Here is a 22585-nt window from a genome sequence, read left to right as displayed (position 1 = left end):
ACAATTTTACTATATCCAACACATTTTTCACACAAATGGAGAGGACAAAAAAAATGAACTCCCCAAGAAGAAAAAACCCAAATCTGCCCGCCCACAACCGCCATAAAACTGACCGGCGGCGAAGGGAGGGGAAGGGGATGGCGATGGAGGGTCGTCGAGGCTGGCGTACGGTGGTCGTCGAGGATGGGGGATGGGATGGACACAAATTGGCTTGATAATTTGAATCAATCACGACAAATATTTAGTTATAAACCTACAAACATAAAGATACTTTTTGTAACTTTAACCGATTAGTTTTTTTAGTTTACGCGAAAATTTCGCTTCATATTACATGTTACTCATACCACATTATAGGCTTGTTACAATCTCATGTGAATGAAATACTTAGAATTATTGAAAAGAAGGCTAAATTTTACAAATAAAGTATAATGAAATAAAAAACCTGAAATTTGAAAAAAGATACTCATATATATCTATTTTTTGGCGACGAGAAAATATATATTATAGTATAATCTTACTGGTTAGTATGTACGAAAACGCATTATATCATAGCGGAGCTAACATGCTAACAAGGTTCGAACCCCATATGCGACCATCAAGCTTCACCAAGAAACTCCCGCCATTTTCAACCTTCAAAATTTCCTGCTTCTCACAAAATCCAAACTTCTTGAACATGGAATCTCAACCCAATTCCAAGAGACCAACATGCCCAAATTGTTCGAAACCGGTTTCGCTTTGCCTTTGCATTCGTCTCAAATCCCCTAACCTTGAAAACAACATTCATGTCACAATACTTCAACATAGTTTGGAGAAAAAACACCCTCTTAATTCTGCAAGAATTGCGAAACTTGGGTTGAAAAATGTTGATGTTTTTACTGTTACTGATGTTAACTTTGATGCCCAGTTTGATGTTCGACCGTTACGGTTAGATTGTGGTTTTGGTTTGGTTGACGGTGAATGCACGCCAGGTGTTTGTGGGAATGCGGCTTATGAGGAGAAAATGTCCCGGATTAGCGAGGCTGATTTGGGAGTTGGGTCTGGTTTAGGTTCGGATTCTGCGGGATTTCCAGATATACGGAATGATGAACCTTTGATGAGTGTAGAAATTGGGAAGTCGGGTAAAATTCGTCATCTTTCTCATCAATGGAAGCTGATGGATGAATCAAAAACGCCTGCAATTGAGGATGTTCTGGACTGTGCTGAGGTCATGGAATGTCTTGCAGGAGGGTTCGTAGTAACGAAATTGCAGAAGAAGGAAAAACCCGGGAGCATAGAATTAGAACAGTTTGAAGAGTTTGAAATAAGAGTTCCTCGAGGATCAGCAGTTCTTTTCCCGTCTGAGAATGCAGTTGCTGTCGAGGCTATTGATTTTCAAGTGAAGAACTTGATTGTTCTTGACGGGACTTGGTCGAAGGCAAAAAGAATGTACCTTGAGAATCCGTGGCTGAGGATTTTGCCCTCAGTAAGATTGGATGTGGAGAAATTGAGCTTGTTTAGTGAAGTTAGACGGCAGCCTAAAGCCGGGTATTTGTCAACTATTGAGAGCATTGTGTATGCACTTAAGGCGTTGGGAGAAACCGAGAGCTTATCTGGACTGGATAACTTGCTGGAAGTATTTGAATCTATGGTTGAAGACCAGAGACGGTACAAGGATGAGAGCTTGGCTATGCTGTCTTCAACGTGAACGAGTATCTGATGGTATCGTATGAAATTTACTGCTTAGTCATTTGGTGTCTGATAAAACTTCGAGTTTTGACCATCATTCCGCTGTAGTTTGTTCCTCTGCGAGGGTGGGAAGTATGTAATGTTACGATCTTACCAATATGTTAACAACACAAATAGGCAATTTTCAGATGTCGCGTAATGTAATTTGCATTGTAACATGCACCAACATTTTTCTACTTTGTGATACATCATTGGGAGTTTAATGTACATTTTCCTGTATTCATTATTTCCATTTAACGGAAAATCAAAGGCAGTCGCGCAACAAATTTTCATACAAGGTACCCCAACCATTCACTAGATTCACATATTTTGAAAATTGCCATGATTATAACGGAATGGATCGAGTATTATTTTATAAAAAGTACTGACAGATGATCGGATAATTTGCAGAAAGAGATCAGATGATAATACAAGTATATATACATAACCTGAATTCTCGGGTAAAACCATATTGTTCGAAACATAATGGTAAACACTAAACAGCTTCACCTAATATTGTCACACACAAAAGATACAAGCCAGTTAATTGCAGAGGAACATCAGATTGGCGAGCTCTAAATTATAGCATAGGCTACTAACTCAAACACTGATCATTTCTGCCAGTTTATAACAGCATGATGTATGTATTGCTCCGAAAGTCTGCCAGCTTTATGGGCCTGAAAGTATCCTGCTAAAGTCTTGAGCCTTGTCTGCGAGGCATCCTGAAGTAGCCAATGAGGTTATCCACACTTCGTCTGATCTTATTGGCTCGTCGTCATCATTCCTGTGCCAGCTCCATAGAGCGTGGCTTGAGTTAACTAGCTTGAGTTCTCCATGCCCGAAGCTTGCTTCTCGGAATACTGACCACTCTGGTGCCGGATTTTTATACCTACAAATTTCACATAAAGAAGATTGAGAAAGCATTATTTTGACAATTATAGTTTATAATATCAGTCCCAACTCTTGCTGCTTAGTGGAAGAAGACGGAGAAAAATTTGAATTACATCTCTTCTCATGTCTTATCCATTTGTTTATGGCTTACTTTTGAAAGGGTTTTGTGAAAACACATGTATGTAGGATGGAGTACGTATAATCGGTAGGTTAGAGTGTAATAATACAATTAGACAGCAAAAACTAGAAGTACACACCTGCGAGCTAAGCCCTCGTAGTTTCCTCCATCACCAATAGTTATATGAGTAGCACCACAGGGATCAGACTTTCCATTATATACGCGTTTCTGTCAGTAATTCAGCAATAACTAAGTTCAAAGTTCCGCTATACAATCTAAAATAAACACATGCAAAAATTCTTACAGATCGTTCGTAAGCGTGCACATGCCCAGCCAATACTATGTCCACACCAGCGGCGTGGAGCAACGGTTCCATAGATGACATCATCCCATCTCCTTCTCCTTGGTGAGCCACATTGCTATTATACCAAGGGACATGGAATAGGGCCAACAACCATGGCGTTTTCTTCCTATCTACCTTAGCAAGATCAGCCTGTAGTCATGAATGATAAGCCATGTTATAAGGACATAAATAACACTAGAAAAAGTGTAGCTGGGAAATTGTCAATCTGTTGGTCACTTTGATCGATGAACGAAGTGTCGAAGTCTAATACTACCTCCACCCACTTTATATTGTCCTGTTTCGAGATTAATGGTTATCTTTGACCATTTATCTCTCCATGTATATGTGAAGATACAATGACACATTTGTTACGGGAGTATTACAGTGTTCTCTCCTAAATCAAGCTGCATAAGCGCCTTAAGTCGTCAATCCTATCTAAACATCAGCAAATGCAACCTTCAGCTCCTGCTTAAGAACTAATCTCCCTGTAGACCAGTAACTTTCAGGTCATCCAAGATGCAACCTAAATTAATACTTACTAAAGGGCCTATGAGATTATGACCCATGGTATTACATTCGTTTTTTTGTCTATATCTCAGAATCGGTCATCGCAGCCAAATCATGATAAGGCGGTCTTGGTAACTTTCAAACCTTTACTAAGCAATCATGATAAGGTGTCACAGCTCATGACCCATATGTAATACGATGCTCTGGCCTCACTCGGAGAAGATAACAAAATAAAGCAACAATGGGAATACACACAGAATAAAGTCAATCTAAAGGATCACGGACTCACGGCAAATTATGAAAACAGAAGTTACAGAATAGTCAAACCTTTAACCAGCTATATTGGTCAGAATACTCTTCATAATCTGTATATGAGCCGAGCATGAGAATATGGGCACCAGCAACGTCAAAAGAGAAGTAAAGATTGGAGCTTGATCCACTCTCTTCATAAGGCATTTTCCATCTAGCATTGTATGATTGGAACCCGTCTTTAATAAATGGAATGTTCTCTTTTTCATGATTTCCTTCCGTAACCATCCAAGGTTTTGCACTTGCAAGTGGTTGAACCAGTTCACCAAATGAATCCCATTTATGCTGCATGTAATCAGCATAAGAAAGGTCTCCCGGAAGCAGGTGCATATCATACTTGCATTGATCTATGTGATCCAAAGTTGACTTTGTCCAACCCGATTGGCCCAAATCACCAACAACGGCGAAAGTAATGGGTAGTTGGGCTGGAGGAGTTTTCAATCGAAACTCTGGGTTTTCCCCTCCACAACGATAGAAGTACACGGTGCCAGGATTCAGTGGCCCAATAACAGTGTGATGTATCTTCCCAGAGCTATAAAACATGTATTTGTACGAAGTGCTCTCTCCTTCCGCTGTACCCGTGTATTGTCCAGGTGATGTGCCATACTCAACAGTTGAAGGAGCCGAAGGATCATCAGTGATCCATGAGACTCGCATGTGATTATCTCCTGCCAAAGAGACATGTACCTGCAACACACAGAAAATGTATAACCTAAATATTAATACACGAATACTTTGAGACGGTCTCACACAAATCATGCATCAGATTAACAAAACAGGATTCACTGATACACTAATACTCTTTGCTAATACTCTTTTTGCTTGATATTGCTACGGAGAAGAACATGCATAATTGATATTGCAACCGAACAAAATACTTCCCCCGTCAAATTCATTAGTTTACCTCTTTTATTATTCGTGAGGGGTATTTTAATCAAAGGTAAACAAATGATTGAGACAGAGTCACGGAGGGAGTCTCATATATCTTTTTGGTCTTTCCCTTCTACCAAAAGAGAGGATCTTTGAATTAATCCCTAAAAGTAGGAGAGCGATAACCCCAAAGAGGAAACGTGCTATGTCACTCGCTATGTGAGATCATTATTTCAGTATCTTAACTTTTGTCAGTTTTTTTTTCCAAGTGTCAGAGTACAATTTCTGAGCTGCGTTATGATCTAAGGTGTGTTTGGATTGAGGGATTTGGAGGGAAAAGAAAGGGAGGGAGAGTAGGAGATTTAAAATCCCTTGTCTTTAATAGCAAATGAGGGTGAAAGGAAACGGAGGGGGAGAGATTTGGAGGGATCCAATTTCCCTCCTCCAAGCCTAATCAAAATCTCTTCACAACAGACCAAGAAATCCTTGAATTACCCCCATTACCAACATAACTAATAGTTCCGCTAAATAATTTGGAATCGACTAACATGAATCGTATTCTAGACATAAAAGAACAGAACTTTGAACCAACCCATCACAACAAATAACATACCCAACACAATCAAACCTTCAATTCTAACCCCAATTATGCAAAACCAACATCTAATTCAAATACACTAGTACTATAATTCTAAGCAAACTTTAACAATACCCAGAAAATATAATCAACAAATTCAATAATACTGTACAGGTCCGAATCATTAGTTTACCTTTTGATTAAAAAAGGTAGACAAATTATCGAGACGGAGCAAGTAAAAAACAGTAACAAACAACCCAGATAATTAAATTAACTGAAAATCAAAAGGGAAAGATAAATACTTGTTGGGGTTGAGAACTAGGACGAGGATTCCAAGGAAAGTGAAGAAGTTGACGAGGTTTTGGTCGGATATAATCAGTTGCAGACGAAGTGTAAGCAGAGATTAACACTGTTAATGACAATATTATTACCAATGATTTAAACTCCATTTTTTTTACTGTCAAATAATTGATCTAAGAAATTCAATTAATAAATAGTACCATGAATTTATATGGGTTTTTGTGATTTTGGTAAAGTTTGGTTTGATTATTTTGTTAATTTGCTTGCTTGTTAAGGTAAATTTATACAAGTAGAGTTTATGTTGATTTTGTGTTGGGGAAAGAAAGTCGTAAAGGTTGGTGTGAACTGAACAAAGACAATAGTGTTTTACTTACTGGACGAGATTTAAGTGTGGCATGGGACATGGCTATGTTTGTCTTGAACCGCAGATTCTTGCTTAAGACGGATCACATTTGGGTAATAAAACTGGTTAAATATGGAGTAGATGAATGTGATAAATTTTAGAATGTCTAAGGAAATGCAAATTTGTATCTCGTTAACTATATATGGAGTAAGATAATTTATATTTAATCCGTTTTAAATTTTAAACGGAATAACGATCTTAAGGAAGACCAACTGCAAAACACAAATGAGTATACAAATTACTCATAATATACGGCTTTGCTTTATTGCGTGGGATCACTTTTTGTTCTATTATCGAAAAATGATTTCTCCTAATTAAGGATTGTACATATTATAAAACAATTTTAAACGATAACAATTTTTGAAGGAGCTTGTGAGTGAAACGATGCTACGCATAAAAGAAGTCAAATCAATTTGGATAATAACAAAAGTATTCAATATAATACGTGGCTTGTCAATATATATAAATAAATACAACTATACATACTTCTTCGTTAATTTTACGAAATTGCCTTTGTCACATTGTTTGGAACAATTTACACACAATGACACAAACATAACACTCATAACAGAGCGAGAGAATTAAAGTTGGTTGGTGTTAGTGGTAAGAGCTTCCACTATCTTAAACAAGTGTTCAACCGCAAGAGAATGTCCACTCCCACTTGATGATAGGAGATACTTCCGGTCAATACCAAGAAAAAAGCAATAGAGCAAGATGGTATGTATGGACACGATATTGCTTACATTGTTGCATCCAATTTCATATCGACTCCTATTATTCAAAACTACATAGTAAACACGTGGATCGCAACTAGACGTTTCAAAACCAACCCGATCCTATAAAGTTGACTCGAGACTCGAAAGTGACCTAAATTGACTTATTTGAAGCAAATCTTGACTTGAAGCGAACAAAACGAACCAAAATGGTCCGACTTAAAGTATCTAGGTCCGGAGTAATCCGAACCAAAAATGACCCGATCAGATAACTATGGGCTCAAACCATTGATAAATACACCACCTCACCCTTCAAAATCCCCTCTTTTCCCCTCTCACACTCTCTATCTCGAGAGAAACCAAATAAAATCAATTCAATTCGATTTCTAGGGTTTTTCTCTCTCCACCGAAAAAATGATGCAACAACCCGCCGGAGTTATCCCGCCAGTGGACCCCACCCACCAACCCGCCGGCGTGCCTCCTCAGACCTACGGTCAGCCACCCGTCGCGCCAGGTCAGCAACCGTGGATGATGCCCCCTCCTTACGCCGCCGCGACCGCCGGCGTAGCGCCGCAACAGATGTGGACTCAAGCGCCGTACGCTGTGGCTCCGGTGAGTCCTGCCGCTGGTGCCGCCGCCCCGGCAAATCCCGATGAGATCCGGTCGCTTTGGATTGGGGATTTGCAGTATTGGATGGACGAGAATTATTTGTATAATTGTTTTCTCATTTCCGGAGAGGTATAATCTTTGTTACTCAGACTCGTTTACAAGTATTCGATACGATAAGTTAAGATTATCCGCATGTTTTGGCTTTGATTGAGGTTTCCGATAGTCGGTGAATATGATGAGTTTGATTAACGTAGGTTATAATTAGTTTTGTTGCTGATCAATTGATTTTTATTTGAGTGAAACTGTTTAATTGTGATATTTTGTTTGATTTTTGATGTTTATTTGCTGAGAATTGATTGGAAGTAATGAAATTTTAGTGATATCGTACTTATTAGTTTGTCATTTGGTGGCGGAATCAGGATTTTTAGTTAGGGGGCGAAAATTTTCTGGTTGGTTAATTAGTTAACTGGAGAGAAAGGATAGGTTTGTACTCTGTATACAATAAGGTAAAATGAAAAACTGGAAAGAGAGATTTTTATACAATAATTTTGATCGAAAGAGAGTATATAATAAGGTAAATTGGAAAAAAAATCAATTTTTTTTAACACAATTATAGGGTTTTTATTGTTCAGGAGAGGTGCTGGTTTCATGCATTAAAATTTGTTTTGTTTTAACAAGTTATTTCGGTATTAGTTAGTTTTACGGGTCTTAGATTTGTGTAGGATGTAACAAGGCTTGAGTTTATGGATTTAACAAAGATATCAACTTTTGCGATTCATTTGCATAGAGCATATCCTTTATTTGCGTGTAATTTGGAAGGAAGACAGTTATTGACTTGGGTGGATCATTGTCGGATATACTTATCCAAGTTCCAGGACCATATTTTAGTATGTTGTGGATTGGAAATCGTGCAGTAATATTTCCGTTTACTTATCGTGTGTTGCAGGTTCTATCTGTGAAGGTTATCCGCAATAAGCTAACCAATCAGTCAGAATGTTACGGTTTTATTGAATTTGCTAACCGTGCTGCAGCGGAGAGGGCACTAACTACTTACAATGGTGCACTGATGCCACAAACTGAACAGGCCTTTAGATTGAATTGGGCAACTCTAGGTGCTGGTCAGAAACGCCAAGATGATTCCCCTGATCATACACTTTTTGTTGGAGACCTTGCAGCTGATGTTACCGATATCATGCTTCAAGAAGCATTCCGAGCCCATTATTCTTCTGTTAAGGGTGCTAAGGTTATTACGGATCATACCACAGGACGTTCCAAAGGTTATGGATTTGTGAGATTTGGTGATGAGAATGAGCTAACGCGTGCTATGACTGAATTGAATGGTGCTATTTTGTCGACTAGGCCAATGAGACTTGGTCCAGCATCCAACAAGAAACCTGCAGCTGTTCAGCAGAAAGGTATACTTCCATAGTTGGTCATGTTGAATGTAACTTCTTTGGTTTAAATGTGATTGTTTGAAGCTGTTATATGTTATGCTTTCTTGGTACACTCAATTCTGCCATAAGTTTGTATTGATGCTTGAAGATGCCTGAATGGCTTGTCGTCCTTTTTCCGTTCATTACGAAGCTTCATTTCCACAGTTTTTGAAGTCCTTTCCTTCCGAATTACCTATATGGCTTTATGACTTTGGCAAGATAATTCTGCTAAAAAGTTATAAAGAACGCTTATAAAACCTCATATTGTCTCAAAGCAGGACACCAAGAGGCTCTCATAATGGGGGCCTGGAACTGATATCAGCCGAAATGATTCCACTTTAGTGCGTGGCCTCATTTTAGGTCAGTCATTTTTTAATGTCGTAAGTTCAATATTCCGTCTTTTTCATTGTGGCATTTATGATGCTACATTTGCAAGTTAGTTTTACCAATTCCTATCCATAATTTTTTTTTCTAAGGACATGATGTTATCCTTAACAATGTTCCTTTTACTATATTTCCAATTTAGTTCTTGTCAATTTAGAACCACATGGGAATACCTGTGAGGATCATTGTACAATTTTAAACTTCCTGTTTTTATTTTGTTTCTAGACTTCAGCTTTTCTTTCGACGATATTATTTAAATACCTCTTGCCATGACCAATGGAGTTCAAAACTTATTGATCTTGGACTCTTAAGATTTGATGGAATATGGCAAGCTGGCTCACCAGATTTCTGTGCTTATATTGCAAACCTATGGTGCACGACTGCACGTACTCCCCCCTTTTCCTAGAGTACACCCAGAAATAAGGACACTTTAGTGTCAACAAACCGAATGAGTTGCCGGAGAACCTGTTCTCAGGATTTAGTTTGGTGCGGGGAGGAGCAATGAAGTGGCGTAAATAGGCACAAATGAAGATATGGATAGGAGCAGTAACCTAGTTAGAAACAATTTACTGTTGACACTTTTTATCTATGGCTTTCCCTTTTCTTTTTTATTTTTGTGAAGTGGGGGTGGGGCTAGAGTGCTTGACAGCTGTATTGTGCACATGGGAATGTCATAGTTGGTCTCTTTAGTACTTCAAGATAGATAATTCCCGCATACTGTTTTTTGAGGCTGTTGTTTCTAATTCCTATAAAGAGCTGTCTAAGGATAACGAACAACTTAAAAGGATGTTTATATTTAAAAAAAATGTCAATTCCAAATATAAGATTGGATACATGTTGATCGTTTCCAAATATAAAAATGGGATACGTTATCCGTGTCCAAAATTTTCCGTATCCGCTAATCAATCGTGTCCTCGTATCCTTGATTTTATGACTTTTAAGTGTCGGACACAAGGATTTGTACCCGTATCTTTACGCCGTTCACTCGTACCCGTGTCCGAGCAACATAGTTGCGAAGTACCCCGTTGATTATCCACCATTCCACCCCGTTGACTGCCCTGCCAAAGGGAGCCTTTGAGGCAATGATGTAAATATTGTTTTAACTCTCTGACGACACACTATAGGCCGAATGTTACTTTTATATGTATAATTATTTTCTTTGCTACTTTCTCTTTTACCTTTCCAGTCCAGCCCTTGATATCTTTGGACAGTGTTAATTATTTGACTTCACTTTAGACCGGAACATTGTAATGTTGGGTCATGTGGGTGTGGTACTTCTGATTCATGGTTGTGTTTCCGTCTTTAAGGAGGATTGTTACTTTTAGGAGGTTACAGCTACCATTCTACAGGTTTTTGATTGTGTTTCTATCTTCAAGGAGGGGTTGTCAGTTTGTCACAATGGCTTCGTGTGTTGAGACTATTGTCATGTCTGGTTCCTTAATTTTGGAGAGTTTGCTTGTTGTCACATCACTGACTTGTCAAAAGGACTTGTATATCATGCCATCAAAGCTTACATGCTCAATATTGGCGGACTACTGAGCCATAAATTTATTTTTGCATTTTGTCATGGATGGATTATAAATTTTTTGTTCCGAGTGTTTTTTTGTTTATTGATCTGAATTTTACTAGTTTTAGAACACTATTTGTGCGTATCGAGATTGTGTTCTCTTTAAAAAAATTATAGAATCGTATCACAGCTTTGTTATCAGTTGCCGACTTGCCGACTTGCCGACTTGCCGCATAGTATGCATTTTCATGTTTATTCTTTACTGTCCACACATGGTAACCTTTTTCGTTTAATAAGTGCGCAGCTGGTTGGCACCTTTGGATGTCGATAGCACACTGCGATGATCTATGGTGTCAATTGTTTCTTAAAGCTACTCGTGAATCACTGAATCTCATATGCCTTGAAGACACTGTCGTTTTCAAGGATGAGTGTTATATAGCCTATTCTGTTAGCATTTTCTGTGGTCTTGTTTTATTGATCTGGAGTCTGGACTCCTGTGATTGCATAGTGCAGAGTAACTCCTACATTGCTGTATTTACCGACTGCCTGAATGTGGCACCATCCTGGCACTTCTTGCTTGTGGTGCTATCGGATTAACAGTCTGTATTTTAGTGTACATAATGTTTGTAGGAATTTGGCTATCTATCTAATTTTCCATTTCATTGTTCTGAAATTACTTCTATATCTGGATTTAGTTTATTAAAGATTGTATTTTGTTTACATCCGTCATGCTGACCCTGTCTCTATTTGTACGTGCAGCAGCTTACCAGACTCCAACAGCAAATCCTGGTGAAAATGATCCAACTAACACTACTGTAGGTATTCTGACTTTTTTGTGGAAATAGTTACTCTCTGTCCATCTCTTAACAACTTGGACATTACAACTGCAGGTTTTTGTTGGTGGTTTGGATCCAAGTGTTTCAGATGATCAGTTGAAACAAGCATTTAGCCCTTATGGCGAGCTGATTCATGTGAAAATACCGGTTGGCAGGGGTTGTGGTTTTGTGCAGTTTTCTACCAGGTAACTACTATTGTTGCTCTATTAATCTTGTCATTGTTCCACAAGGCTTCCGTGAGATAATGTCTGAACCTTGAATTTTCCTGTATTCGCTTTAGAGCTTCTGCTGAACAAGCACTGGCTGCATTGAATGGAGCCCAGATAGGATCTCAAACTGTTCGGCTCTCGTGGGGTCGTAGTCCTTCGGCTAAACAGGTTTGGTTGCCAATCCTAAGTCCAAGTAACACTTTTGTGCTTCTGTATGATATACTTATGATACTGACGGAGGCATTTTTGATTTGCCTTGTATTTTTTGCAGTCACAGACAGGTCAGGCACAGTGGAACGGTGGGGGTGCATATTATGGATACGGGCAAGGGTATGATGCTTATGGATATGCGCCACCTCCCCAAGATCCTAACATGTACTATGCAAACTATGCTGGTTATGGAAACTACCAGCAGCCACAGCAGGTGAATATCTCGTCTTTTACTTCCTTTTCGTTCCAAACCTCTGAAGCTGTGTTTATGGCCAATGTTCGTTCCAAACCTCAGATTGAGGGTCAAGTAGACTCTTAATAAATTGGCTTGTTTTAATGAAATGCAGTGATTTAGCAATGCGTGTGGGTGCGCTAAGAAGTCAAGGGAGACGGCGAGTTGGTAATGGAAGATTTGTCGGATTACATATCCAGCATTTTTCGCATATGTATCAAGATTCTAGCCTGATTTCCTTGTTACTTCCCCTATAATCTCTGTTGATGATGATGTGACCAGAAACCTTGTTACATTTTAAACAAGCCAATGTATGTGTTTGGCTTGGTTATGCTTATGTTTTATGTTACTGTTTTTACCGTTATTACGCTCTTCATATTGTGCAATGCTTCCCAATAATTTATTTTTCCAGTGTTAAAACGGTATGTGGCCCATTAGAATCACAGCCGATAACTAGAGTCCGACTCCCTGGCTCCCCGGCCCTGGTGCTTTGTTTAAATTTGTCCTTGCTTAAACTGCACAATCAATTTCACTAGGACAATGGCTCAGCCTAAAAATAGAGATGGATTTTTATCTTTTACTTGTTTATGGAAAGCTCCCGAACTTTTAACAGTATGGTGCGATTATAACCGATTGTATGCAATAATTGACTAATTAACTCGACACTAAATGAGGATCAAAGCAAACGCGAGGACAAATTCGAATGGTTGTATATCGGCTAGATTTTCCCAAACTTGAAAAGGTGGAACCTAGTTAAATATTGATCAGATGCGAACAATTTGGCTTAATTGTAATTTAAATTTGTTTTGCCCAAACTCGAAAAGGTAGTACCTAGTTAAATATTGATCTGATGCGAGCAGTTTAGCTTAATTGTAATTTGGAGACAAGATGTGAAATAATAGAATGTCTTGTCTACTAAAATATTTGCTTTGCATTTTAAGTGATCTACTAGGTATTAGATAAAATACAAATTGCCGTCTTAAACTTAAAACAGTTCAAATAGGATAGATGAAACAAATTGTCTACAAAATGTTTGTCTTGTGGATATTATTTTACCGGTTTTGACGGCATGGACGGATATTATCGCCATGCCGTCTTAAAAGAAACCAGCTGTAGATAAAATCTTAATCGTATATTCTTATTTCAGACGGGCTTTTTCCCATTAAAAATGTTCTAATTTTACGATAATATATTGCTAGGTGACGGATGTGGTGGGAGTCGCAAGTCTGGTGGTAGGTAAATAAGGTAGTTGAAGAATAAAAAGACTAATGAAATCTCATATCTTGGGGTGAGGGGTAAAGAATTAAATGGATTGGGAAAGGGAATTTCATTTTCTTTGTTTGTGTCAAACAAACACCAACAAAGAAAATTACGAGTAATAACTTTGTTTCCCTTTCCCTTTCCTATAGACCTCCAATCAAACGCCAGTATATCGGATTTTTCTAAAATGTGCCTAAAGGCATGTATTGCACTATCTCCTTCTGTCACACACACAGATAGAATGGTGTTGTTTTCACCAACATACATCTATGATCATCTAAAACTAGATCTGAAATCGATCCATTGCCATCAAGCTAGCTCAAAGTATATACAGTAACAGCGCTGAAACAAGTCGATCAGCGGTGTATATTAATCAAGAGAGTTTTATACAAGTAACTATGATTACGGAAAATGAAGTAAACACTCAAAAACCAGCATGCAGCAGAATCTGTTTGGTTGGATCAACAGACAGTTTAAAGCATAACAGTGATCAAAATCGTACTAACGGAGTAGTATAGTAATACGATTTACTGGAGCCAGGAATTAGAGAGTGTATCAAGGGTAACACTGTTGCTGACGACATCTTCATCTTCTGCAGACATCTCAAAACGAGCCTTCTGTAGTAAAAACAAATCAGCTGATTCTTCTCCAATGTGAAACTGAAACAACACGTGCTGCTCCGGAACTGTCAGAAACAGCACACGAGCTCTATCGGCTATAGAAGACGCCTTCTCTATGAACGTCATAAAATACCAATCAAACCACACCTGGAAGGTACGCTGTTCAAATTTCAAACTCATTAACATTATATTGCGGCCATTAATGACATTTTGCTCAATTTCGGATCAAGACATATGTATACCTCATTCTGGTTGTACTGATACTCCCATTTTTGCTCAATTTCACCGCTTCCAATCTGAAACGTTGCAAACCCGTCCTTCCAATCAATAAAAACTGTAAACAAACAAGAATGCTCAGGAAATTAAATCAAGATTTCAAATTTTATTTCTGAATATACAGATGCGTAATTAATATGAATTCATCGTATATATACCTGTATCATCACTAAGATCATCTTCCGGCAACCTCTCCATACACTCACACATCTCGATAATGTCACTAACTGGTACAGTAATTTCACCTAAGACCGTGAGATTGGGAAACATTGTAACACGAGCACATTTTACAATATCAACTTCAGTACCAGTAGGGGGTTCGACGCCATTTCCTGGTTTAAACCAAAAAAATCGAATCAAAACATGAATACAGAAAACCTGAACTTAAAACTGATTACTCGAAAGTAGACTGAAAACAGCAAACAGAATGACGCAAAATATAACGACTTAGTTCCAAGAACAACACGCGGCTTTCTAAATTGACTTATATATACTAACTTAATTACAGTAATAATCTTCATTAAAGAAAACAGGAAGAAACATACCAAACGGTCCAAACCAGATCCGAAGTGCATTAGTTCCCTTAAGATGATAAAGAACCACAAAATCATCATCACCATTGCGATCAAGAGGAAAACGCTGATTAATTAAACGCAAAGGAGTCCACAGATCAACAGTATGATCAGTATCATTTTCATTGTTCTGAAACTCGATCCTACCAGAAGACTTCAACAATAGAGTGGCAGTAGCGTCAACAGTATCAGCAGTATCATTTTCATAGCGCACCACCGAAATCGCGAGACTGTCACTAGCGGCACTAACCATCCCGTGTCCATCATCGCTGAAATTAGTATCAAGAAGAGCTTCAATTGCAAGCTTGAATGCCACAAAAGGTTTCATTTTTAGGTAAAAGCTTTTATTAGGATCATCAGGTGTTGTAATTTCTTGTAGAGTAACAGGAGGCATGGTGTTTCCGATATCTTCTGAAGATTCCGACATGGCGATTAATGGAGTTTTCTTGGGAGTTTTCGGTAATGGTGGTTGGCGGGAAAGTTAGTTATAAGAAAGAAGAGAGAGAAAGTGAGGAAACGGAATTAGTTTGTTGTAACTAATTATGGGGTTGTTATATACGGAGTACTATTTATAGGAATCCTTCGAGTTAGTTGTAATTATTGGGGTTCTGTAAGCACATTTATTTTCACAATTTTTTATTGCTGACGCGTAATGTATCAATTCTAGCCTGATTTCGGGTCGGAATAGGTTGTTCGGGTCGGGTCATTCGAGTCGTGGCAATTTTGTCAGGTCTAGCGGTATTGGTACACCAGCCTTGGCCGGAATCAGATAATCGTGAAAAATGGTATAATACTCCGTACTTGTTATTTGGGAGGTGAAAACAAAGAGGTACCTCTAGTTAAACTAGCTTCAGACACGTGATAGAAAAATCGGGGAAAAAAAAAGAAATGTGACTTTGTAAGACTTTTTAAACGACTCAAATTGAATTGTATTTTATACACGGTTTTCGGAAATCGGAATCTTGGGGTCTCGAAACATAAATGCCTGTAAAACACACGGGTGGCGGTACCTAAGGTCCGATAAAGCGACAACACAAATTTTAAGAATCAACGATGGTTATTTGAGGCCCAGGTATGCGACAAACTAGCCTCGGTCGGAGAACAGCTAATGATATAAAAGGTACATTTGCATATTATAGACCTGGCAAAAGCAACCCGACCTGAAAAGGTTGACCCGACCCGACCCGACCCGAACATGACCCGAGATTTCTTGACCGAACTGGCCTGACCCGAAAATAACACGTCCGAAACCACCAAACCCGAAAATGACCCGACAAAATATAACTCTAATTGAACCGAAAAGACTTGAAATGGCAAATTCTCTATTACTCATTGACCCGAAAATGACCTGACCCGAAACAACCCGACCCGCTTGACCCGGAACCGACCCGATCAACAAACCCGAAACAGACCCGAAATCCGAAATGACTCGTCCCGACCCGAGTTAACCCGAAATCAACGAGAAACCCAAACCGACCCGACCCGAACCCGACCCATTGACCAGTAGTTTGTATACTTGTGTTTTTGGGCATGAAATCAGAAAAGATACCTTTTGATCCGACCCCGAAAACGTTGATATAAAGAAGAAAATAAACGTGACATGGTACAAACTCCTAAACGACTTAATTGAAGTAGATACGCAGTTTTTCTAGAGTTCTGGAGCAAAAATGTCCAGAAATTGTAGGTTAGATAAAGCGATCATCGAATTTTGAAGAGCGACTGAGAAAATTTGAGGGTGTCCATATGCGATAAATCATGGTTAGTTGAAAATAGGAAAATAAAAAAAAATAGATTCATACTTGTTTTTTTGGGCTTAAAATCGAATAAGGTAACCCTAAAGCGACCCGGGACCCATGATTGAAATACAGGGTGAAAAAGAAACGTGATTAGGTACAACCTTCTGAATGGCTCAAACTAAAGTGTACATAATTCACGGTTTTCGAGATTACGTGGTCCGGAAAAAAAATCGAAAATGATACGAACGATGGTTATTTAAGGGTACCGGTACGTGATAAATCTGCCTTAGTCGAAAACTTGATAATCGTGTAAAAGCGGTGCATACTTTTCTTAGGCATGAAATCGGATAAGGTACCTCCTCAACCGACCCCGAACACATGGCGATAACACTTTATATTACGATGGGCTCAAGCCCATGGACATTCAACAACTCTCTACCTCCAACAGCTCTCTCCAACGGCTCTCTCACCCTTATGGCAACAATCTCTCCTTGCCTCCATTAGTTGATATTGTAATTATTCCCTTACCTTTGTTATAGCTAATTCCTTCATATATATATTTGATAGTGTAAATGATAATACACAAGAAATATACATTCATTCAATATTATATGCAATCCTACGTCCTTGACATGGTATCAGCCAAGTTCATCAAACAATAAATCTCGATCATCTTCGTTTTCCTTTCGATCTTCGAATTCGATTATCAAACATGACGAATCCCGACAACAATCAATTAATCCCGAATGACCAGAAATCCCAATCTTACACCTTTGTTCCTGTTGAAAATCCTAGCACTAACATCACACAAATCGCGTTCACAGGGACAAATTTCGACGAATGGTCCCGCGGCCTTACTCTTGCTCTTCTCGCCAAAGGTAAGCAAGGGTATGTCGACGGCACCGTCAAAAAACCCGCGGCTACGGCCTCTGATTTTCCGGCCTGGCTGTCTCAAAACGCGCTAGTAACAGCGTGGATATACAACTCTCTCGATCCGACCATTCGACGAATGACTTCATATCGTCCCGAAGCAAAACAAATATGGGACGATATTCGAAACAGGTACTGCCAGAACAATGATGCCCGGATTTTTCGATTACAAGGGGAGTTGAGTTCGTGTCGCCAGGGTCCAACGGAATCGCTCATTGATTACTATGGCCGCCTCACGAAACTATGGGACGATATTCAAGCAGCCGATCCCATTCCACCTTGTGCGTGTGATCCTTGCACATGTAATCTGGTAAGTATTCTTGACAATCGTCGTGATAAGAAACGTGTTCGCGATTTTTTAATGGGATTGGATGACCGCTTTGACAATGCTCGGTCTCATTTAATCGGTATGTCGCCTTTACCCACACTTGATTTTGCATATAATCGACTCCTCCAAGAGGAGGGGATGCGTCAACTGTCTACAAACAAAATCGACTCCAAACCCGACACCATGGCCTTTGCCACCCGTACCCCTGCTCATTCTCGAAATTCTGGTGGGGGAGGGGATCGATCTCGGCCTAATGACCCTAATAGACCGTACTGTATAGCTTGTCGCCGGCCTGGACACTTGTATCCCGTATGTTACCGAGTTACAGGGGAATTCCCGGATTGGTGGGGCGACCGTCCTCGCGATCGTATCTATATTAATGAGGCCGACATGAGTCGTACTGTAGTTCCGGACGTCCAAGGTAGAGCCAATTATGACCGTATTAAAAAGGCTGCCGCAACTACCACCCGTGCTCACCTAGTCACCACCACTGCCACCTCTGTCCACGGTGCCCCTGTCCAGCCGACTGCTACTGCCCCTCCCATGAATGGCGACCCAGCCCGTGCTCACGTGGCTGCGGTTCCTCCTCCATCTGTTTCACATGCTCCTTCCTGTACGGGGTTCGATAATATCGATTTTAACAAACTCACTCCGACACAACTTGAGGAAGTTCACAAAATATGGCAGTCAAGACAGCCAGGACCGTCCTCATCGACTCGTTTATCCGGTAAAACTTTATCTTTCTCTTGGATTATCGATACGGGAGCATCCCGACATATGTCGGGTTGTCTATCCCATTTTATTAATATTCGCCAAATTAGCCCTTTATCCGTTGGGCTCCCGAATGGTGAATTTACATACGCCACTCAATGCGGCGATATTTATTTATCAACTAACTTTATCTTACGCAATGTCTTGTTCTCTGACAAATTAAATTGCCATCTTATTTCGGTCTCTTCACTTTTACTTGATTCGTCATTAATTGTCCAATTTTCTCATCGCTTATGTTTTATTCAGGACCGTTTTTCGAAGATGATGATTGGTGCGGGTGAACAAGTCGAGGGGCTATATTATTTGACAGAAGTGTATGGCCCACAACCTCAAGCCCTTCACACCGTGACTACCCCCGACACCGACGAACTCTGGCATCGAAGGTTGGGGCATCTCTCCTCAAATATTTTTCGGTTTTTACCTTTCTGCAAAACTATTAAAACTTCTTTTCATAGCAAAGACTGTGATATTTGTTTTCGAGCCAAGCAAACTCGAGAACCTTTTTCTTTAAGTTTGAATAATACGGACACTATTTTTGATTTAATTCATGTTGATTTGTGGGGTCCGTACTCCGAACAGGCTTCATGTGGGTCCCAATATTTTTTAACGCTCGTTGACGACTTTTCCCGCTCCACATGGGTATATTTAATTCGTCAGAAAAGTGACACACGACAAACTTTGTTAAACTTTTTTGCTTTCGTGGAACGCCAATTTAATAAGAAAATTAAAACTTTACGCAGCGATAATGGTAACGAATTCACAAGCTTTCAAAATTTTTTCCTTGAAAACGGTATCATTTTTCAAACTTCTAATGTCGACACTCCACAACAAAATGCTCGGGTCGAAAGAAAACACCGTCACATTTTAAATGTCGCCCGTGCTCTTTTATTTCAAGCTCATTTACCGATCGGTTTTTGGGGGAATGCATTCTTACCGCCGTTTACCTTATCAACCGGACCCCGAGCTCAATTCATCACGGTAAAACTCCTTTTGAGATTCTCTTTAACAAACCTCCATCGATGGCCCATCTCCGCACTTTTGGATGTCTCTGCTATGCCAAAAATATTAATCGCTCACGGGACAAATTTGCCCCACGAAGCAAGAAATGTCTCTTTATTGGATACCCTATGGGCAAGAAGGGGTGGCGGGTTTACGACCTTGACACGGGAACTCAATTTTGTTCCCGCGATGTCCGATTCATAGAACACATTTTTCCTTACCAATCCCAGGCTACCGACCCAACACCCACCACTACTCCTTTCCTCGACGACACAATCCCTATGATCACCACTCCTACCCCCCACGACACGACTACCTCCACCACAACCCCTTCCACCGACACCTCCACGGCATCCACCACTCCCGAACCTGAGAACACCGAACCCCGCCCCTCCACTTCTCCACCACACGTAACCACACCAAACTCATCGACCTCTACCACCCCACCACCCGAACAAACCGATACCTCACACATGGGCAAAGGACAACGCCCGAAAATACCCAGCACTCGTCTTAAAGATTATGTTCAACCCAAGAAACGCCCTTCGACACAAGTTCTCACCACATCGACATCATCTTCAGGTACTTTATATCCAATTTCCCACGTTATTTCTTACGATAAATTCTCCCCTAACTATAAATGTTTCTTATCGGCCGTGACCAACAATCACGAGCCTAGCACGTTCAAAGAAGCTATGCAGGTACCACAATGGCGCGACGCAATGAAAAGTGAAATCGATGCCCTCGAAAGAAACTCCACTTGGACACTCGAAGATCTTCCACAGAATAAAAAGGCGATCGGGTGCAAATGGGTCTATAAAATTAAATACAATGCCGACGGAACTATTGAGCGCTACAAAGCCCGACTAGTGGTCATGGGCAATCGCCAAATTGAAGGGATCGACTATAATGAAACTTTCGCCCCTACTATTAAAATGGTGACAGTACGCACTCTCCTCGCGATAGCAGCTGCCAAACGATGGGACATTCACCAGATGGATGTTCACAACGCCTTCCTCCATGGCGATCTCAATGAAGAGGTTTACATGAAACCCCCACCCGGTTCTCATCAAAGAAACAAATGGTAAGGTTTGCAGGTTACGAAAATCCTTATATGGTCTTCGACAGGCTCCGCGTTGTTGGTATGCCAAACTTGCTTCCGCTCTAAAATCATATGGCTTCCAACAATGCCCCTTCGATCACTCCCTCTTTTCTATTTCCAAAGATATAACCGAGATCCACGTCTTGGTCTACGTCGACGACCTGGTCGTGTGTGGAAACAATGCTTCCAAAATTGCTCATTTTAAAACCTACTTAAGTACTTGTTTCCACATGAAAGACCTCGGCCCCTTAAAATATTTTTTGGGCCTCGAAATAGCCCGAAACAAAACCGGCCTCTTCGTCTCACAACGAAAATACGCCCTTGACATTTTGGGCGAAACTGGGCTCCTGGGGTCTAAGCCCGCGGCAATCCCAATGGAACCTAATCACCGACTTGGGATTTCCACTTCACCCGTAATCAACGACCCCCAACCATACCGACGTTTGGTTGGCCGGCTAGTATATCTCACCATCACTCGCCCCGAACTTATTTACTCCGTTCATACACTTGCTCAATTTATGAATTCCCCACGGCTTGACCATTGGCAAGCCGCCTTACAAGTTGTTCGTTATCTTAAAAATAGCCCAGGTCAAGGTCTCCTATTCAAGACTACGGACAATTTACAACTTCACGCATACTGCGATGCGGACTATGCAAGCTGCCCGACCACACGTCGATCCTTGTCTGCCTACATCGTCTTTCTAGGCGGCTCACCTATCTCATGGAAAACAAAGAAACAGAATACAGTCTCCAAATCATCCGCCGAAGCCGAATATCGCGCCATGGCTTACACGGTTGGGGAACTCAAGTGGCTAAAAGGGCTTCTTCACTTCCTTGGAATCACGCATGACAAGCCGATTGAACTCTCATGCGACAATCAATCCGCCCTCCATATAGCCCGCAATCCGGTCTTTCACGAACGAACTAAGCACATTGAAGTCGATTGCCATTTTGTTCGCGATGAAATTATCAACGGGACTATTCGACCAAGCTACATCCACACTAAAGCTCAGCTCGCAGATATTTTTACAAAGGCTCTTGGTCGCATTCCCTTCGATGACTTGCTCTCCAAGCTGGGCGTCTCGACTCTCCACGCCGCAGCTTGAGGGGGGGTATTACGATGGGCTCAAGCCCATGGACATTCAACAACTCTTTACCTCCAACAGCTCTCTCCAACGGCTCTCTCACCCTTATGGCAACAATCTCTCCTTGCCTCCATTAGTTGATATTGTAATTATTCCCTTACCTTTGTTATAGCTAATTCCTTCATATATATATTTGATAGTGTAAATGATAATACACAAGAAATATACATTCATTCAATATTATATGCAATCCTACGTCCTTGACACTTTATTTTACGTATTTTGAACTCGCATTTTATCTCTTATTCGATCGAATTAATAACTCGAGCTAGCAATATTTACTTAATTTAGCGTTAAATAGCTCATTAGACAATTAATTTAAAATAATTATTACGTCATACAATGTCGGAATTTCGGTACTCGTTCCATATTTTTATCATGTAGGTACCAAGGTGAGTGAAAACAAGTGCAATAAAACGGACCGAGACGGACTAAAGAAAGACGTAACGGAAATAAGCCGTATAAAGAATCCCCTATATACTACTAATGAATAGGAAAAGTTTCACATTTTTCCGCCTAAAAACACCTTTTCTATTTTGATGTAAACTCTTATTTACTTTCCTATTTTGATATAATTTCCTATCTACAAAAATTTGTCGTATAGAGGATTTGTCTCTCCTAAATTTTTCTGATAAAAAATTCGTTGATTTTGTAAGATAAGTCATAACTAAAAGATATGTTATTAAAAACA

At 40.0% G+C, this 22585-nt stretch overlaps 4 protein-coding genes across 4 annotated transcripts; 2 read left to right on the top strand and 2 right to left on the bottom strand.

The window, feature by feature from the left end:
* Positions 1 to 454: 454 nt before the first annotated feature.
* Positions 455 to 1891, top strand: LOC141646864 (uncharacterized). The gene has a single exon (XM_074454843.1). It carries the CDS (start codon positions 527 to 529, stop codon positions 1682 to 1684), a length of 1158 nt encoding a protein of 385 aa, XP_074310944.1. The 5' UTR covers positions 455 to 526; the 3' UTR covers positions 1685 to 1891.
* Positions 1892 to 2032: 141 nt separating this feature from the next.
* On the bottom strand, positions 2033 to 5979 carry LOC141646863 (purple acid phosphatase 18). Its single transcript, XM_074454842.1, has 5 exons — positions 5622 to 5979; positions 3891 to 4559; positions 3018 to 3206; positions 2853 to 2941; positions 2033 to 2593 (listed from the first exon to the last, which is right to left on the bottom strand). The coding sequence occupies exons 1-5, from the start codon at positions 5766 to 5768 to the stop codon at positions 2374 to 2376; spliced, it is 1314 nt and encodes a 437-aa protein (XP_074310943.1). The 5' UTR covers positions 5769 to 5979; the 3' UTR covers positions 2033 to 2373.
* A 1055-nt stretch (positions 5980 to 7034) lies between these two features.
* LOC141646862 (polyadenylate-binding protein RBP45-like) lies at positions 7035 to 12558 on the top strand. Its single transcript, XM_074454841.1, has 7 exons — positions 7035 to 7473; positions 8291 to 8759; positions 11428 to 11483; positions 11559 to 11689; positions 11785 to 11881; positions 11985 to 12137; positions 12271 to 12558. The coding sequence occupies exons 1-7, from the start codon at positions 7150 to 7152 to the stop codon at positions 12271 to 12273; spliced, it is 1233 nt and encodes a 410-aa protein (XP_074310942.1). The 5' UTR covers positions 7035 to 7149; the 3' UTR covers positions 12274 to 12558.
* A 1092-nt stretch (positions 12559 to 13650) lies between these two features.
* LOC141645845 (uncharacterized) lies at positions 13651 to 15425 on the bottom strand. Its single transcript, XM_074454029.1, has 4 exons — positions 14857 to 15425; positions 14470 to 14643; positions 14278 to 14369; positions 13651 to 14194 (listed from the first exon to the last, which is right to left on the bottom strand). Exons 1-4 carry the CDS (start codon positions 15308 to 15310, stop codon positions 13943 to 13945), a joined length of 972 nt encoding a protein of 323 aa, XP_074310130.1. The 5' UTR covers positions 15311 to 15425; the 3' UTR covers positions 13651 to 13942.
* Positions 15426 to 22585: the final 7160 nt, after the last annotated feature.

The sequence above is a fragment of the Silene latifolia genome, chromosome 3 (assembly GCF_048544455.1).
Source record: "Silene latifolia isolate original U9 population chromosome 3, ASM4854445v1, whole genome shotgun sequence".
NCBI lineage: Eukaryota > Viridiplantae > Streptophyta > Magnoliopsida > Caryophyllales > Caryophyllaceae > Silene > Silene latifolia.
This window is presented reverse-complemented; position numbering and strand designations above follow the sequence as displayed.

Bases quoted from the DNA above. Each gene is read 5' to 3' on its own strand.
- LOC141646863 (XM_074454842.1), bottom strand. From the start codon at position 5,768: ATGGAGTTTAAATCATTGGTAATAATATTGTCATTAACAGTGTTAATC. The intron at 3,207-3,890 runs GTTTGACTATTC...TCATGACTACAG, and splicing joins ACCAATATAGCTGGTTAAAG to GCTGATCTTGCTAAGGTAGA. The intron at 2,942-3,017 runs GTAAGAATTTTT...AATTACTGACAG, and splicing joins TGCACGCTTACGAACGATCT to AAACGCGTATATAATGGAAA.
- LOC141646862 (XM_074454841.1), top strand. From the start codon at position 7,150: ATGATGCAACAACCCGCCGGAGTTATCCCGCCAGTGGACCCCACCCAC. The intron at 11,484-11,558 runs GTAGGTATTCTG...TTACAACTGCAG, and splicing joins ATGATCCAACTAACACTACT to GTTTTTGTTGGTGGTTTGGA. The intron at 11,690-11,784 runs GTAACTACTATT...TATTCGCTTTAG, and splicing joins TTTGTGCAGTTTTCTACCAG to AGCTTCTGCTGAACAAGCAC.
- LOC141645845 (XM_074454029.1), bottom strand. From the start codon at position 15,310: ATGTCGGAATCTTCAGAAGATATCGGAAACACCATGCCTCCTGTTACT. The intron at 14,644-14,856 runs GTATGTTTCTTC...GGTTTAAACCAG, and splicing joins GATCTGGTTTGGACCGTTTG to GAAATGGCGTCGAACCCCCT. The intron at 14,195-14,277 runs GTATACATATGT...AAATTTGAACAG, and splicing joins ATCAGTACAACCAGAATGAG to CGTACCTTCCAGGTGTGGTT.
- LOC141646864 (XM_074454843.1), top strand. From the start codon at position 527: ATGTACGAAAACGCATTATATCATAGCGGAGCTAACATGCTAACAAGG.